The following is an 18,530-nucleotide window of genomic DNA, read 5'->3' on the forward strand; positions in this document are numbered from 1 at the left end:
ATATTGTATTGTTGCCCGAGTGTTTTATTGCTTGTTATCCCACCTTTGTTATTTTTAGTGGCATATTTTTCAGGGGAACAAGACATGCGTCCCTCAGCCCTGGAAATACAAAGTGAAATATCTCATGTATCTCGCCGACCTCGGATGTCATATGCTGGCCCTCACTCGGAGTGCCCTGCACGGCCTCTGACCTCTCCTCCCCTCAGGTCAAAAGGTGTGTGATCTAAGAATTAGAGATGACATCATCATAATATCTTTTTGTTGCAGAACTCCTCTGAATTCCTGTTCTGAGCTCATCACATTAGTCTCTGTTTTTACTGCATTATTATAAACTCAGTGCTTGAGACAATTGTGTTCATTCATATGTAAGTGCCAGAAAGTGAAGTGGAGATCTATTAAAAGCAAGTTTAATGAATTGGTTTATGTTATTGATGTCTTTGTGTGGCTGGTATGAATCTGTGCACATCAATAGTAGGCTTCTAAAAACTTCAGTTGGAAGATGAATGCTATATCCATAGATAACCTGATGATCTAAATGAAGACCAGAAAGTTTGAAACTGCTCATAAGACTTGCTCTAAACAAACTTTAGCTATGATTTGCACGTACAACAGGCCCCCCCCCCCCCCACCTTTCCTTCAAAATTTTGACACAAAAATTTCCTCTATCCCAAACATGGATACAAAAACCTCCTGTATCCCTCAACATAGATACAATAGCTCCCCCCTTCCCCCCTTTTGTTTTCGAGCTTCTATTAGTTCTGATTAGGATCAGTTTAATCAGTCTCCTCTACTTAAAACCCTTTCAATTGGACATTTTAATTTTTATATATCTTGATTTCACAATTATTTTGTTATATTTCTGCTCTATAGGTAAGTTATATTTGAATGCAAATTCTTTGCATTAGTGGATACACTTACAATTTTTAGTGTGAAGAGTTTGCCAAATTTCTTGTATTCTGAGAAAACAATTGCCAGACGTTCTACAATCAGCTGTGAAATTTCTCAGTTATGTTATAAAAATAAGACTTACCTATGTTGAAATTTTATTTTACAAAAGGTTTAAAACTTAGTATTACAGTATATAAAACTTTATGCAAAATTTTAAAATACAGTGGAACCACTATTAATGAATTTAATCCATTCCGGCACCGAGCTCGTCATGTGAAATGCTTGTCTTTCAAAACGAATTTCCCAATTTAAAATAATGGAAATAAAAGTAATCCGTTCTACCACCGAAAAACATCAATATGATATTCGATGTTTTAAATAATGGAGCAGCCTACCTTACATACACTGAACAAACCTTTATGACATTTTTCATTATCCTTTGGAGGATAAACACCTCCAAAGGATACCTGATCAACTGGGCTGTGAGTCATACATCAGGTTGTGAGCAGTTACGTCTAGCAGCCTGATTGACCTGGCCACCAGCCAGGAGACCTAGTCAAAGACTGGGCCATAGGACACTGATGCTCAGAACCCACAAACTGTAACCAAACAGAAAGGTAGACTGTGTTTGTCTTCACTACCTCCATACACATCTGTCAGCCATCATCAAGGGCACTCGAGCCATTTTCACCTTAGCCAGTGTCTCCACCATGGGCTACACACATATTGTAGATACTAAACAATTAATTGCCTTTTAATTAAGATTTTTCAAGACTTTGGCAAGAGGTAATTTGATAGATGTCCTAGCATTTTGGAAAACATAGAACTTTATAGGTTCTGTGTAATTTATAAGACTTGCATAAAATTCTCCAGTAGTATTTTGAAATGTATATCCATTCTCTAGGTAATGTCACCATAATATTTTAGCATTTTCTTAAAATTTTAGGCAATTTATTTTATTAGAAACTGTTATGGAAATCTTGTATGTTCAACTTCAATAATTTCTTTATTTGTGATGACAGTAGGATAAATTTCAACATTGATTAATTCTCCAGTATATTCTTCATCTTACCCTGTGGTCACTTTTGGAATTAAATCAAATGGCCCCCCCGCCATATGTCCAATAACTAGACTGACAAGTTTAGGTTCACTTAATCATCCTAGTGTGAAAATAGCCTTCAACCTATCAGTCCGTAAATTAAGATCCTTACAAGCATAATAGCATCAGCTGACACATCACTGAACTGTTTTATAGCTTTCAGACTTGATAATAAATGTCATTGTTGAATACCTCATTGGCCTCTGCCATATTAAAAACAATTTAGAATGCATTGTAATTAATTTGTTATCAAGAAGAAACTGAGAATGCTTCTTCATATTGACAGAGATGATCCTTTCAGGATTGTTTTTGAGAGAAGATCCTTCAATAAGTACTTGGTACACAAAGAAATCTTGCTTATTATCTGTATCATTGCTAACATTGAAATTATTAATTGTCAACCACACTTCCGTGGTAATAAACATTCCATTCATCTGGGCTCTAGGAGACTTGAACCATAGACCCCCCCCCCCCACGTGTGAGGCCGAGGCTCTATCCACTCAGTTATGAGTAGTCTTAATATGGGAGACTACTCATAGCTGAGTGAATAAAGCCTCTGCCTCACATGCAAGGGGTCCATGGTTTGTCTCCTAGAGCCCAGGTGAGTGAACTTAAAATTATTACGCTGTACCATCACCTACATAACAGGCTACTTAATTTCTCCTGACACACTTTTTTGCAATATTTGCTGTTGAATCCATTGTGCTGATTTATCTCATAACTGAAGACATTGTGGCTTGCTTGCTCATTATGAGAGAAGGGATGATGATGTTAAAGCAATTATTTCTGCAGTACAATATTTGAAAGAATATGTCTTAAAAGCTTTAATCTTATTTTATCTAAGATTTTAGAAGCATGGTACTACTATGTTACTTCACATTAATAACAAAAGAATTTATTAGGTACCTAATTTTTTCATGCTGCTTGGATGAACAAATGCTATAAAACAGTCAATTTGCCTCCATAAGATTCTTTATTAAATAGAGTAGCTTTTAAGTTTGTTAACAAGTGTAACTGCAGGGCATTTTTAACATGAATTTCATATCCATAGATTTGATAGGGATAAATGTAATGCATAGCATTTTGTCACTGCAAAGCTAACCTCAAGAGTAACAACACTGTACATATAGTATATAATTTTTTCTAGAATTGTTCAAAATCTAAGCTATAGACATCAAATTTCTTATTTGGAAGAACAGTGCACCTGTTCATTATTTGGAGCAAGGACTTGGAATGTCTCTCTCTTGGAGCAAGGACTTGGAATCTCTCTCTCTCTTGGAGCAAGGACTTGGAATCTCTCTCTCTCTAGGAGCAAGGACTTGGAATCTCTCTCTCTCTAGGAGCAAGGACTTGGAATGTCTCTCTCTTGGAGCAAGGACTTGGAATCTCTCTCTCTCTCCCTTGGAGCAAGGACTTGGAATCTCTCTCTCTCTTGGAGCAAGGACTTGGAATCTCTCTCTCTCTTGGAGCAAGGACTTGAAATTTATGTGTATTGGCACAAGAACCTGGAAATGTAATTACCTAAGTTTAATTACCTAAGTGTAGTTACAGGATGAGAGCTACGCTCGTGGTGTCCCGTCTACCCAGCACTCTTTGTCATATAATGCTTTGAAATTACTGACGGTTTTGGCCTCCACCACCTTCTCACCTAAATTGTTCCAACCGTCTACCACTCTGTTTACAAAAGTGAATTTTCTTGTATTTCTCCGGCAGCTTTGTTTTGTTAGTTTAAATCTATGACCTCTTGTTCGTGACGTTCCGGGTCTCAGGAATTCTTCCCTATCAATTTTATCGATTCCTGTTACTATTTTGTACATAGTGATCATATCGCCTCTATTTCTTCTATCTTCTAGATTGAAGCCTATGTGTCTATACAGTATGTGGTAGAAGTATATATGATAGAAGAAGATGTGTCTCACTCTTTAAGCAAGGACTTGGAAAATTTCTCTCTCTTTAAACTGCAACCTAGAATGTGTTTCTTTTGGCACATGTACCTGGAATGTGTCTCACTCTTTTAGAAAGAACTTGGAATGTGTTTCTCTCTTGGTTCAAAGACTTGAAATGTGTCTCTCTCTCTCTCTTGGAGTGATGATTAGAATGTGCCTCTCTTGGAGCAAGGCCTTGGAATGCATGTCTCTTGGAGCAAGAACTTTGAATGTGTAATTACCTAAGAGTAGTTAGAAGATGAGAGCTATGCTCGTGGTGTCCTGTCTACCCAGTACTCTTTGACATATAATGCTCAGAATCTACTGACTGTTTTGGCCTCCACCACCACCTTAGCTTGTTCCAACCGTCTACCACTCTGTTTGCAAAAGAAAATTGTCTAATATTTTTGGGGCACCTTTATTTCCTCAGCTTGAATCTGTGTCCTCTTATTCATGGAGTTGTCGGTTTCAGGAATTCCTCTTTGTCAGTTTGGTTGATTCCTGTTAGTATTTTGTAAGTGGTGATCATATCACCTCTTTTTCTTCTGTATTCTAATTTTGGGGTGTTTCAAGCCTCTGATCTCTCCTCGTAACTCTTGTTGTTTCTTGAAACAAGAATTTGGAATGTGTCTCTCTTGGAAAAAGAACTTGGAATGTCTCTCTCTCTGTCTCTCTCTCTCTTGGAGCAAGGACTTGGTATGTGTATGTGTCTCTTAGAGCAAGGACTTGAAATATGCTTCTCTCTCTCTCTCTCTCTCTCTCTTAGAGCAAGGACTTGGAATGTGTGTATTACATGGAGCAAAAACTAGAAATGTGTGCATTTCTTGAAAAAACACATGAAATGTGTATTATTGCATATTATATACCATATAAAGCAGCTTTGCACAGTTATTCTTCCTCTCTTTGAATTGAAAGCACTTCTCCACTTGACTGATGGTCTCAAATTGAGAGGAGAACTTGCACATAGTGATAATTCTCATGTTCTTCTAAGCAAGATGCATGCCCATGTGAACAATTGTAAATGCTGTATTTATTTTATGGTGGACTGCTTATGTGAAATTATAATTGCATGTCCTGCATGTTTTGTAATCTGTAATTAGCTTGTTAGCAAACACTCACACCTTGAGGCAACTTGGTCAGCTCTGGCAGTAAGTTATGAACTTCCTTGTATATAAAGTCTTGCACAGTAAGCTTGTACAATAAGCTACTTGCTCCCTCAAGTAAGCTGTTGATCTCTTGCAAGCTGTGTACCTTCTTAGCTACACCACCCACCCCTTCAAGTAAGCTACCCAACCCCTAAATTAAGCAGCTCACCCCCTAAAGTAAGCTGTCCATCATCTCAAGTAAGCTGCCCACCTCACCAAGTAAGTTGCTCATCTCTTGAGAGAAGCTGCCCACCCATTCAAGTAAGAATTACACTTTCACTAAACTGCCTGCCCTCTCAGGCTGCTCTTTCCCCTCAAGTAAGCTTACCACCCACCCAAGCAAGCTGCTTATCTGATCAAGAAAGCTGTCCATCCCCTCAAATAAGTTGCCCCACCCTATCAAGTATGCATCCCACCCTCACAAGCATACTGCTTATTCAACCAAGTAAGCTTCCCCACCTCCTCAAATAAGCTGCCCACCCTATCAAGTATGCTTCCCACCCTCTCGATAAAACTGCTTATCCCATCAAATAAACTGCCCATATCCTTGAGTAAGCTGCCCATCTCTTCAAGTTACCTACCCCACCCATTCAATCTGCCCTCTTCATCAAGGAAGCTGTCCACCCCCCCCCCCTCAAGTAAGCAATCTCCCCCCCATCAAATAAGCTGCCTAATCAAGTAAGCTACCTATTCCCTTCAAGTAAGCTATCAACCCCATCAAGTAAGCTGCCCACCCCACTCAAGAAAGCTGTCTACCCATGCCCCTCCTTCAAGTAAGCTACCCACCCCCCTCAAGAAAGCTGTTCACTCCCTCAAGTATGCTACACACCCCATCAAGTATGCTACCTTATCAATTAAGCTACCCACCCTATCATGTAAGCTTCCTACCCATCCAATTAACAAGCCAGCTTGGCAGTGAAGCCGACCAACTTGCCGAGTAAACTCAATCACCCAGGTTACATATATTAACAAGTATACAACCTGATCCATCAAGCACTAAACAGCAAGTTAACAAGCTGACCTTTCAACTAATCTGCAAACAAGTAAGCTCATCTGACCACCCCTCAAATGAGATGCCAACCCCAACACCTAAGTTGACCACATGTTCAGGTAAACATTAGGTCATCTCGCAATGCAAATTATGCATTGCACATTCCATAAGTAATTTGCTTTTCCCCTATAAGCTTATTATATGCACCCTTAATCAAGTTGGCAACTTTAGGAGTTGTCAAGTCAATAAGATGAGGTTCTACCATATTATTATTTTGTCATCTAAAAGTGTATGATATGAACAAAATTCCTCAACAAATAATTTACATCTTTCTCTTTAAACGATAAAGTTATCTGTTATCTTAAAGTAGCTGCACACATCCTAAAATAATTAAGTTGTACACCCTTAAACTAAACTGCCTGCATTTTTGCAGTTGTTTATTCAATAAATCAAGCTGCCTTCTAACCCAGCCTTTCATCTTTCCTTAATGTGTAGAATGTCAAGAGGTAGGCCTACTGCATTTCAGAGATGAAAAGGCTATGTAACTGTATATCAAAATTATAATATTCTTTTGTACAAGAGTCATGATTTTTTGTGCTTTAGGCTCCTTGTTTCTACATGTTGAGGTCTGTATGTAAAACAGGCCAGCAGGCAATTTTGTTTGCTTTAATGTTGGTCCGACATCGTCCACTGATGATAATTGACGTTAAAGCGACCAAATATGTCCACTGGCATGAGGTAACTCAGTTTAAAGTGTACACATTATTGTCCACCCATTTGTAAAGCAGTGAACCACTCTGATTTAGGAGAGAGAGTGAGTGAGTGTGAATGTGGGTGTATGGAGTATTGGATGTACAAGACTTGTGGTCCTATAAAATGCAATGTCATGTCATTATTTCATATAAACCCTCTTATAATAACTAAATACTATCTCAACTTGCAATTAAATATAATTTTCCAGGAATTGGTAAATACACTCTACTGAATAGCTGGTTATTTAAGTTAGGTTACTTCCTCATGATATAAGATAACCTGTCATAAGATAAAAAGTCCTGTACTAGATTCAGGACTTACATGATATGCTTCTTGATTTGGATTAATGATTTCCGTCAGAGGTAAGGAATCTTTGTAAGATGTCTTTGTGGATTTAGGCTGCCACTCACTATGTATTACACAGCTTCCTGTGAATGAGGATGTCTGCTCCTCATACTGGCTATGTTCTCTTCACATCGATCATTTTATGATGTACGGTACTGTATGATACAGTACTATTATAATAAAGGACACATCCTAAATATTTCACAGCATCCAGTATTAAGACTATAGCAACAAGTTAGATAACAGGTGTCAGTAATGTGCAGTATCTGTATGTGTGTAATTGCTCACTGGTAGTGAAAAATAACACTTCTCTTTAGTTTATATTTTATTACAGATAATTTTGTCTTCATTGTATTATATCAGAGAAAGCTATCCTGAGCGAAACATCCTCACAAAGCCCTCACTTTAATTGATGTTTTAAGTTGTCTTAAAGAGTGATAATGGTCCATGATGGGCCAAAAGGTCATCAATACCTTTATTTTCAGATTTGTCTGCTGGGTGTCTAATTTTCAGCTACGTTCTTGTGACGTATTATCTGTGTAATGAGTGCTTATATGTGGGTGTATATGTGCTTGCTGGGTTAGCACCAGCTCCCAGCCCCTATCTTTCAGTCGCTAGACACCTACTGCACTGACTTCTGACCCTCTTACTTGTCATATCTACTAATCAAGCTATGTATAAAGTTAGCTTCAACTACCTTCCCTTTTAGCTCATTCTACTACTGTACTCTTACACAATTTCTAGTTTCCACCATGTGTCCTCGTCTTTCCCTGAATTCAAATTAAACATATACTTTTTATCTACTTTGTCAATGCCTCAACAATATTTAATATTGTAATAATGTTGCCTCTGTCCCTTTTTGTTTTTTTCCAGCTAGCTTCCTCTGGTTTTATGTATGGCTTAGACCTCTCAGTTCAGGGGCTTTCTTTAGTTTCACTTTGTGAATGTGTGTAAATATCTAATTGTAGTTATAGGATGAGAGCTACGCTTGTGGTGTCTCATGTGTGTTATTACCTTAAGTGTAGTTACAGGAGGAGAGCTACGCTTGTAGTGTCCTGTCTTCCCAGCACTCTTTGTCATATAACGCTTTGAAAGTACTGACGGTTTTGGCCTCTACCACCTGCTCACCTAACTAAGAGAAGTGGTGAGAATGATTAGGTTAAGCTTATGCATAGCATAGATTTCCTTGTATCTTTTAAATGATTGTGCTCCTTCTGTGCTTTAAGCCATGGTAGATAATAGATATTGTTAGTTCAGCTATCAAGACCAAGGTGTTGCATTGTGGTACAGGAACTATGAAATTGATAATATAGAAGATTTTGTCATCGCTTAGCATGGTTTAGTTACAATTTGCTAACCCCATCTTTAGTTTTATTTGTACAGTATTAGTTTTCCTACTAATAATAACATTAGCATAAGCTAAATCTATAGTTTTATTTTTGCTATCTATATTTTCCATCCCCCAATCCAAGATAGATATACACTATCTTGGTGATCATATTTACTTCTTTATAAACAGTAGGAAAAGAATATGGATATCTTGAATTTTGTAATTACAGTAATATGTCCTTCTGTGGAAAGAATGTTAAGTTTTATTGAAGTGGAGCATGACTGAAAGAAAAATTAGTTTATCTTAAAATGGATAAATAAAGTAATCCCCACAGCTAATTGCTATGGTGCTGCCGCTTAACAGTATCTTAAACATGCACTCTGCTGCAAATTGAGCACATGGACAAAAATTCTGGTTTTGTGACAGTGATCACTTTAAGGAAGTGTGCTCGCCTTTGTTGATGGGGCATTTAAAGATTATCATTATACTCTGTTGTAGAGTATTAAACCTTCATAATTACAGTATCTGGGGATTTTTTTTAGCTGTTTTAAGCTAAGATTCCCAGTCTCCTGTTAATAATGTTGGCCTTTAGGTTTGCTTTGAAATTATCTTTAAATCACTTCAAAATTGCACCTGTTTTTGCAATGTTGAAATGTATTTGAGTTCTACGTACAGTTTAAAATTTCTTGAAAATCTGTACAGTACTTTAATAGATGAGAAACGTGACCTTTACATTTTAGTTAACACCTTATAATAATTACCTCCAGACTAAAATTTACCACAAAGATTTCTAAATTACTTCTAGTGTAGAATTAAGTTAGTCCATTGTATCTTTCAGGAGTGGTGCTTCTAATCTTTACAAAATAATCTGTACAAGAATGTAACAACTCTTGTATATATCTAAAAAAAAAAAAAAAAAAAAAAAAAAAATATTATAGTTACTCTTGAAAACATTCACTTGCCGTTTTCTTTCCTGGATGAAAATATCTTATATACACTACGTTTTTATTTAGGCATTATAATACTGTAATGTCCAGCACATACTTAGCATCAATATATTTGCCTTGACACACTGGCGAGACGGTGGTGGAGGCCAAAACCATCATGAATTTCAAAGTGTTATGACAAAGTGTGTTGGGAAAAACGGGACACCACGAGCGTACCTCTCATCCTGTAACTACACTTAGGTAATTACACTCATTAGGTTCTTACTGCTGGAACAAAGTCATTCATCTTTGGAATGTTACTATGTCTTATAATATGGATGAAAATTGTAAATAAGCTAATACAGTATTTAAATAATTGATGAAGCAAAGGCAAACCTTGTTCAGGCGATGAGTCACAATAACGTGGCTAAAGTATGTTGACCAGACCACACACTAGAAGGTGAAGGGACGATGACGTTTCGGTCCGTCCTGGACCATTCTCAAGTCGATTGTCATTCTCACAATCGACTTGAGAATGGTCCAGGACGGATCGAAACGTCGTCATCCCTTCACCTTCTAGTGTGTGGTCTGGTCAGCAAATCTTGTTGTAAAAAACTTAAAAGTTCTATAAATAGTAAATTTGGAAAACCCAGCAGATGCTCCTTGGAGCAGAATGACCATGAGACGTGTTAGTAAACTGTACCCTTCTTCCCACCTACTACGACCTATTCTGACTTTGGTCAGACTTACTGCTGTCACCCCTGCCTCACCCTCTTTGACCTCTGCCCTTCTCCTGGTGGTGAGGAGCAGGCTCTGTGTCAAGCAGCAGTACTGGATGTTCATTGGCGCTCCACCGAGACCTGTCTGTGCGCTCCGAGCCACGACCTGCCCCCATACCCTCCCACGACTCTCAGATTCCTCCGCTCCCAGATGCAGATAAACTCAGAAGGACCTCATTAGCTGAGGAGTTGCAACCTTTGAGTAAAGGTATTGTAGAGGTTGCTCTCTTCACATCCTACAATGAACCTTGTCATTACAGGAGTGTAACTATTGTATTGTTGTACAAAGTGTTTGATACATTTGTTAGATAGCACTTTTGTCAAGTAGCTAGCAAGCTAAGTTGCAGTCATGAAACTTATCAATGACGTGCAAATGGTTATACGTGTTGCTATAGTTTTGTTATGTAACTAATAGATATATGCTTCAGATGGTATTTTAGGGAGGTAAAATGTTAAAAGATGGTAATATATCCATTTTTTTAATTTAAAATTGTAGGCAGCATGTTGATGTTACATAATTTGCTTAAACACTTGTATTTGTGGACAAACAGTCTGAAAAATATATGTCAATATTTGTAAATAATGTGATTTTATAAATATTTGATAAAAAAAATCAACAAAATAAGTGTAAATTGAGAAACTACCTCTTAAATATAGTGTACTGTTGTTATTATTAGTTGGTGTTTTTATGTTAATATTTATTGTGAGGTGAGTTTCATTCCAAGAGAGTAACCATTAAAACAGAAAACAATAATTTGCACTGTAATATCTACACTCCATATTACATCAAATATATTATATATGTTAATGTGTTAATATATAGTAGTTAGATAAGTTTGTGTGGAACATATCCTTGGTACATTAGTTATGTGTATTTTGTTTCATATTACTGTACTTGCATTGGAATATAGTCATACATTACTGAAATGCTATACTCTTTTCTGATGTGAAGTGGTAGCTGCATCATTTTATTTAGTACATTAAATATTCTAAAAACTACATTTCTGATATACTGTGTCAACAAAGAAGGGACTTGCACCTCCAAGTGAGCAGTGACACCAGGTTTGTGGCAAGTTTTATCAGTTGATATCATATTTAGGAATTTCTGCATGTTGCTCTGTGTACTTTAATTTATATCCTCATGCTCATGTGATTCTTTGTCAATCATTTTAACATTCATTCTTTGCTTCTTGGATAACAAGTGGTCCTCTAGGCTGATCTCCCGTAATTATGTAGTGGTATTGTCCATTGTGATTGTGCTACCTTATGTCACTATTGTCGTAAAGGTGTGTCTTGTGTACCATTAAACCCTTATTACAATAATGATTTCATACAAAAACACTGCAGGTGCTGTGACTGCTTTCCTCTGCATTGCTGACTTGTGAACAAAAATATAGGAATTAAGAGACATTTAAACTGAATAGACTGGCATGATAAGTAGGTAACTTGACTAATGGTGCCTGATGAGCTTCTACTAGGGTAGAGTATTTGACGTGCCGACTGCTCTCGTAAATAATGATTACAGTGAAGTAAAAAGGTATAAGTCTTCATTTTTTCTTCTGCTTTAGCTTACAGTTAGTAGAAGCATTTTAGGAACTAGATCTAATATAGTTTACAAATGCATTGGCACTTTTCAAATACATGTCCAATTTCCTGTCCAGTATTAGGTAGAAGTATTAAAACATAACCCTACTTTAAATCAATCCAATAACTGAACTCTTAAATTATACAGTTTATAAAATTAAACAAAAGTGTCCATGTTGTAATTTAGACCCCCTTCTTATCCTAATTAAACACAAATGAATGTATTTAGGCTTTGTTATAAGACTACTGTACTCAAGCTGGTGTACTGTGGCTTGTGCCTTAACTGTTGTGCAGTGGCGACTGTAGAGTACTGTGCTGCTTTACAGTACCTTGTTGGTCTGGATACAGAGAAGTAACCTCTAAAGTGTGTGGTATTATCAGAGTGGTGCACTACCTGTTTTTACCCTCACTACATTTTACTGATAATTACTGCTAAGGTCACTGTACCACAGTTGGTGTATATTAGTTGATGTATTGTGGATGGCATATCATTACTCTCAGACCATTACTTGCCATGTTGTGTGTTACTCTCAGGCCATTACTACACACGACTTGATAATGGCCCTAGATGGACCGAAACATCGTCATTACCCATCACACCAGTGTTTCTCAGTGGTGGTGACGTGACCAGAGATGCTCAACCCCTCCTATACCACAATATATACACACCACTTTATTTGCAACATTTTCAAGATGCACACTTAAATTAATTTTTCTAACTTTTGAGACACGAGGAAGGATATTCAGATGTCATTTTTCTATGATCTTATCAATAATTGTCGATTGCAGATAGTTAATCTCGTGCAAGCCATGGGTTTCTAGTGTCCATCAAAGCCACAAGATAAGGCTGTTGTGTGAATACAGTACTGTTTAAAGTCAAATATCAAGGTCAGATTGATTAAAAAGAGAGACGAAAGTATTTCAATTATAATGATTATACTAATATGTAAAACAATAACTAAAATTGCTATAAGGTACTGATGAAATGTTTCTCCAAATGAGCATTGCACACAAGGTATTATAACTCCAGAAATAAGCTGCAGTGTCGGGGCAGATGAAAACAACCCATTGCTCTATTTTTAACTCTTGCTATTTTCACAAACTTTCCAGAATTGTTAACATAATTTCTTGACTATCTATTGGATTTCAGCACTATATTCCATCACCCAACTTTGAAAGCTGTTAAATTCTTCTACAGTATTCATGTAGCTGTGTACAATGCTGTTGGCTCACAAGCAAGAGGTCTCGCATTCGATAAATGCACATGGCTAGACTTTAGGCGATGTTTCCTTACACTTGATGCCTCTGTTCACCTAGCAGTAAATAGGCATTAGGCAACTGTTGTGACTTGCACCTTGGGGAAGGTCTGTAGTTGGCCTCGGAAACCTCAGTAAGCCTAATAGGCTTTCTGTTCCTGACACTAGGAAACCATGTATGATGAACTGTTATGTTGGTCTTTGACCAATTACACTCATGCATTTCAAGGACTGTATATAAATTTGATTGTTTATCACATACAGTAAATGGTGCAGCTTGTGCTTAATACTTGCTACTTGATTAATACAGATATCAATGTTGGTCCTCTCATGTACAATTATATGTACTGTACTGTACTGTACTGTATACCATAAATTTGAATATGTTTAAACGTTAATTTATTACAGTACTGTATTATGAAATATAAAATAAGATTTATTAAAGAAATTTGCTAAAGAATAATATTAAAAATACTGTACCGTAATGTTATTAGCACGAAATCTACACAAAAGGTACAGGCTATTATAATTACAGTGCGCACCCACAGTACCGAGATAATAAATAAAGTTTATAGTAAAAGACATAAACACACACTAGATGGTAGTGAAAAGGGTAATGTACAGTATTAATATTAATAATAATACATAATATAATAATAATTACTGTATAACACATAATGTAATCATAATTATAATATTTAATATATAACATAATAATAATTATAATAATACATAATGTAATAATAATACTGTAATTACAATATAGTTGTGAAGAGATGGTTTAAGCTGTTGTAATCAGAAACATGAACGTTTATAGATGTGAGCTCTCTTCGTGAACAGAGTAAATTATGTATTAACTTTTTTGTTTAATAATAATGAATATGATTGTGAAATATTATAATTGCTAGTTAGGTAAGTGCAGTATAAAGTGGTGGTGATGAGAGAAACTGTAGCCATCCATAATTTTGTACACTGTTTGCTTGTCACTGATGTGTGTCCTTGACTGTCCCATGTCCCTCTCTATCAACCACCTTCTGCTGCTGCTGCTGCCTCTCTTACCTGCCGGGTCCGGGCCCCTCCTCTATCCGTTCCCGGACCGGGCTTGTGTGGCGTGGCTGGGTGTGGCACCCTCCCGTGTGTTTCCCACTAGGCTCTCTGCGGCCTTCCCCGCACGCCACCTCCTCTGAGCCTCGTCTCTACCGCAAGACTTTCCTCCTCCGCAAGCGAGGCTCTAAACCCAACTTGCAGGCGAGCAGTGTTCCCGTTCTCCCTGGTAAGTGTATCAGATACATATGAATATTGCACTGTACTCTAGAACAAACACTAAATTATTTAACAGTTACACAAATTACCATTTCAGTGCTATTGATGATAGATGAATTCTATTTTTAAATTACCTGTGTGAGTATTTCAAAATATATTATTCTTGTGTGGAAAGCTTGCATGTATCAAATTATGGTACCAGCATTGAGGTATCCTTCAGCAGGGTACAGTCTTATAAAAGTTATGTATAATTATTAGCCTTTAAGTTACATATCCCAAAACAGATCTATTTACAGCTGTTTTTTCTGTGATGTTGAGTGTGTTATGGATTATTCAGGAATAGCATTTTGTACCAGGATTATGGGTGTAGGCTACTTGTGACCTGGATCGTCTAGCAGATGGTGTTAACTTGTGAGATATGCCAAAGTCTTTATCATACAGCATTGTTTGTTTTACACTGTCAGAGACTATGTATCAGTGGCCATGTTGTTGCTGCTGCTACTAATTATTGATTTGGTTTTAGATACTTGCAGTATACTGCATTGGGTTTTCATGTGCCTATATACTGTATATCAGATATTGGATAATTCTATATTTTGGTAAATTACTTAATTATTGTACCTTTCTGGTTGGATTCAATTCTAAGTGGTTTATGTACAGTATATAGCAAGTCAGGTGGAAATAGATCTTCAGGTCACCATTGCTTACCCTTGAACCCATGTTTCAGGTTGCTTAATACATGGTGCTCATCTATGGAGTAAGTAACAACTAAAAGACTTTAGCCAGCATCATTTAGAAAGCAGGATTTATTCATAGAGGCGGGATTATCTTTCCTTACACAAAAGTCATGCCCTCTAGTGTTGCTGAATGAGTTATTTCCATAGCCACTTTTACAGTAGTAACTACAGTACTAACTGCTGCTCGCAATTTAGGTTATAAACTACACGTTCAAGACTTATTCCCAACAACTAATTGATGATTAATTAAATAAATTTTTCTTTTTTATCAGACACAAAACATTTGTTTGTTTTTAAATCGTACATACAGTGGTACCTTTGGTTTACGAATTTAATCTGTTCCCAGAGACGGCTCATAACCCGAAAATTTACAACCCGAAATCAAATTTTTCCATAAGAAATAATGTAAATTGAATTAATGCATTCCACACTCCCAAAAATAGAAACTTCAAAATACATATCATATATAATACACACAAATATTTTGTACTATAGTATGTACAAGTTATAGCTTACCTTCATTGATGACTATTGTTGGCATATGGAAGATGGTGAAGAGGGGGGGGGGGGGGGGAGGGGGATGAGAGGCATTAGTGTTTGGAAGGGAAGTCCCCTCCATTATAACATCAGTCAGTGATGACTTCTCTGGGGTACTCTCTCCCCTACATTTTGCAGGCAAACCACTAGGGCCTGGTTGTGGCTCACTGCTTGCTTGTCTTACTAAGAATCTGTCTAAAGACACTTGTTTTCCCTACGTTCTAACACTTGGCTATAGCGAGATATCACATTGACTCACTATGAATGATCTCTTGTTTTTCCTCTATCGTCATCCTCACATTTGTTTTCTTAGATTGAACCTTACCACGGACTTTCTTGGGACCCATGGCATGATATATAATACAGTAATTACTTTTATGTTCAAAAACAAAAAAAAAAGCAGAAAAACAATGAAATTCTTTACAAAGAATTCAAGGGCGATTATCACTATGTGGGAGGCACTGTTAAGTTAAGGCGTGGTCGGAGGTGTATTAACAAACTCGTAACACAAGGCAAAGCTCGTAAACGGATTCAAATTTTACAAAAGAAATTGGGCTTGTAACCCGAAAAATTCGTAAAGAGGGGCATTTGTAAACCGAGGTTCCACTGTACTGCAGTTAATAATTTCCTGCCAGATGATGGCTCCTGGTCATTGAAATTCAAAATTCAATATTGAGAATACGTATGTACAGTATATTAAATTAATGATAGATTAGATTTACAGACTTACAGTACTAGTCAGTATTATGTGCAATATTTTTAGTGGACTCATTCAAACTTATTACAATGGCTTATTACTTCCAAAATCTGGACCATATTATTCTAAACTCGATTACAGATAGGCAGAGTGGAATGATTGTGTGCAAGTGGTACAGACAATATTTAAATAAACCAAGTGCCAGGATGGCTGCTCATGAATATGCAAAAGATTCTCAGGTGAGACTAAGCATTACTGAGCAGTGTATGTACAGTATAGTGATTGGTGGCATTAAGCATGTAAAAGTATGCAAGGGAGAGAAAGTCAGCTGATAGGATATAACATCTCAGCCTAACTCCTCTGTAGAAGAATGCAATTTACAAAAATCCACCATAGCACCCATATAGCCCCAAAAATAACACTAAGACATCATATTAAGAATGCACATGAAGCAGTGCTACAACCTCTGGTGCATTCCAATACGACCTTTGATAGCCAGCATGCAGTGTTTACAGCTCAAGGCAGTTGAGTAACTGCCTTGAGCAGTTACAAGTAACTGCCAGTTACTGGCAGTCTTGGCTGCCAGTAACTGGCAGCTAAAAAGCTGCATATATAATGCACATTATTTTTGTAGGCAGTTCTACGGATATTAAAATTTTAAAGTACAACATTAAATGTAATTACAGTACTCCTACATGTTGTACACTAATACAGGAGGACATTTTACAGGAAAAGTTTGCATTGCCTTTTACCCAGTGGTAAAAAGCTAGGTAGGTAGGGGTGAATATCCATAAGCCTCGGAGAAGGCAAGTGTAGGGAGGGAAGGGCCGGTTGTGACACACTGGTAACACATGAGCCAGCAGGCAGGTGGGCTAGATGGCTGGCAGGTACACTCACTCAACAACCAGCAAGCCAGTGAGAGTTGCTTAAATGACAATTTAAGTATTTTTCTAGTAAATTCTGTTAATAAATATTGCAATAAAATGGTAAAAGCATAAGCAACTGTGTTTATTTTAATAATGGATAAATTTTACAAAAACTAATTTGTGGAATAATACAGACTCAGGTGGGAGGCAAGGATTGTAAGGTGGAGGAGTAAGATATTGCACAAAACCAGTTAGCAAGCAGGAAGGAACGCTGGTGGCCAGTTAGTTTTGCCAGCTGTTTACACCCACCTGCTCATCTAGAACCTTCTGGTCAGCTTGTCTGCCTCTCTACTGCCATAAAAATAATAGTTGCTCTTAGTACTAAGTATGGTCTTCTATAAAAAACCAAGTTAGATTGTTTCTTGGGGGTTATCATTCTGTGAACAAAATTAATTTCTTCCCATCCATGCTATGTTTTGGAGTGTAACATCCTTGAAAGGCAGCTGTTTTCCAAATAGGATTTAGACTGGGATACGGTATTGAAAAATGTTCATGCACTTTTTGGGTTTGTAATCAAGAAGAAACAAATATATCCTGTTTATTGTAATATTTCATTCGGTAGGCTATCATGTGAGTGATTTAAAAAAGATAAATTTTAACTTAACAAAAAGGTGAAGTAATTCTAAAGGCTAAACCTTCGACTTTGTAGGATAAACAGTGTTACCCTTCGTTATTCAGTCCCCTTCCGTTCTCTTGTTACTTGTGTTTTTCTCACTCACATATTACTGCAATCCAATTCTTGTGTACATGTTCAAGAGATAGAATTTGAGTTTACCTTCTGTCAGCTAGTCATTCAGAATCATTGTACTTGAGAGATGAGATGGTACTGATTAAATAATTAAAAAGAAGTTTAAGGTAGTATGTAGCTTAGGGTCAGTTATGGAACTAGTGTCATTTGTAATCTTCTTCAGTTGTAGAATTAACAGTTCATATGAAGAGGAACATTAGATATGATGGTATGCCTCTTAATTAAACTGTAGTACAAGGTGTTGCATGTTCTGTACATTACAGTACATCAATCTATATTAATTCTGTGATAGCTACAAGAATGTATCAAGTCTGGTAATCTGTCCATCATTCCAAAAATCTTAGACTTTATCTTGCAAGCATTCCCTCTACAATTCCATGTTAGTAAAAACAATTGTGTTGAAAACTAGGCCTACGTAGTCTATTCTTAGAGTAGATTGGAACAAGTTTCAAGCGTAGTAAGAATATTCTTGTACAATGAATCATTCGTTGGCTTTTGTTGATAATATAGAACATTTTCTGTACATTATAGTAAAGTGTACTGCTGTATGTAATCTAGTCTCCGTTAGTATTAATTATAAAGGAGCTTTTGTACAAATTTT

At 36.8% G+C, this 18,530-nt stretch overlaps 1 protein-coding gene across 11 annotated transcripts in view; it reads left to right on the forward strand.

Annotated features, from left to right (window-relative positions):
* Positions 1–18,530, forward strand: part of unc80 (unc80, NALCN channel complex subunit) — a 162,248-nt gene that overhangs the window by 133,847 nt on the left and 9,871 nt on the right. For 8 of the 11 annotated variants that reach the window (XM_069303440.1, XM_069303443.1, XM_069303442.1 and 5 more), the window contains 2 exons: positions 74–214; positions 10,213–10,389. In XM_069303440.1, coding sequence (XP_069159541.1) covers positions 74–214; positions 10,213–10,389 — 318 coding nt within the window. Of the gene's footprint in view, positions 1–73; positions 215–10,212; positions 10,390–14,171; positions 14,295–18,530 lie in introns of all 11 variants that reach the window. The other 3 variants (XM_069303447.1, XM_069303451.1, XM_069303448.1) reach the window with 2 other exon arrangements.

This window comes from Procambarus clarkii, chromosome 50 (assembly GCF_040958095.1).
Source record: "Procambarus clarkii isolate CNS0578487 chromosome 50, FALCON_Pclarkii_2.0, whole genome shotgun sequence".
NCBI lineage: Eukaryota > Metazoa > Arthropoda > Malacostraca > Decapoda > Cambaridae > Procambarus > Procambarus clarkii.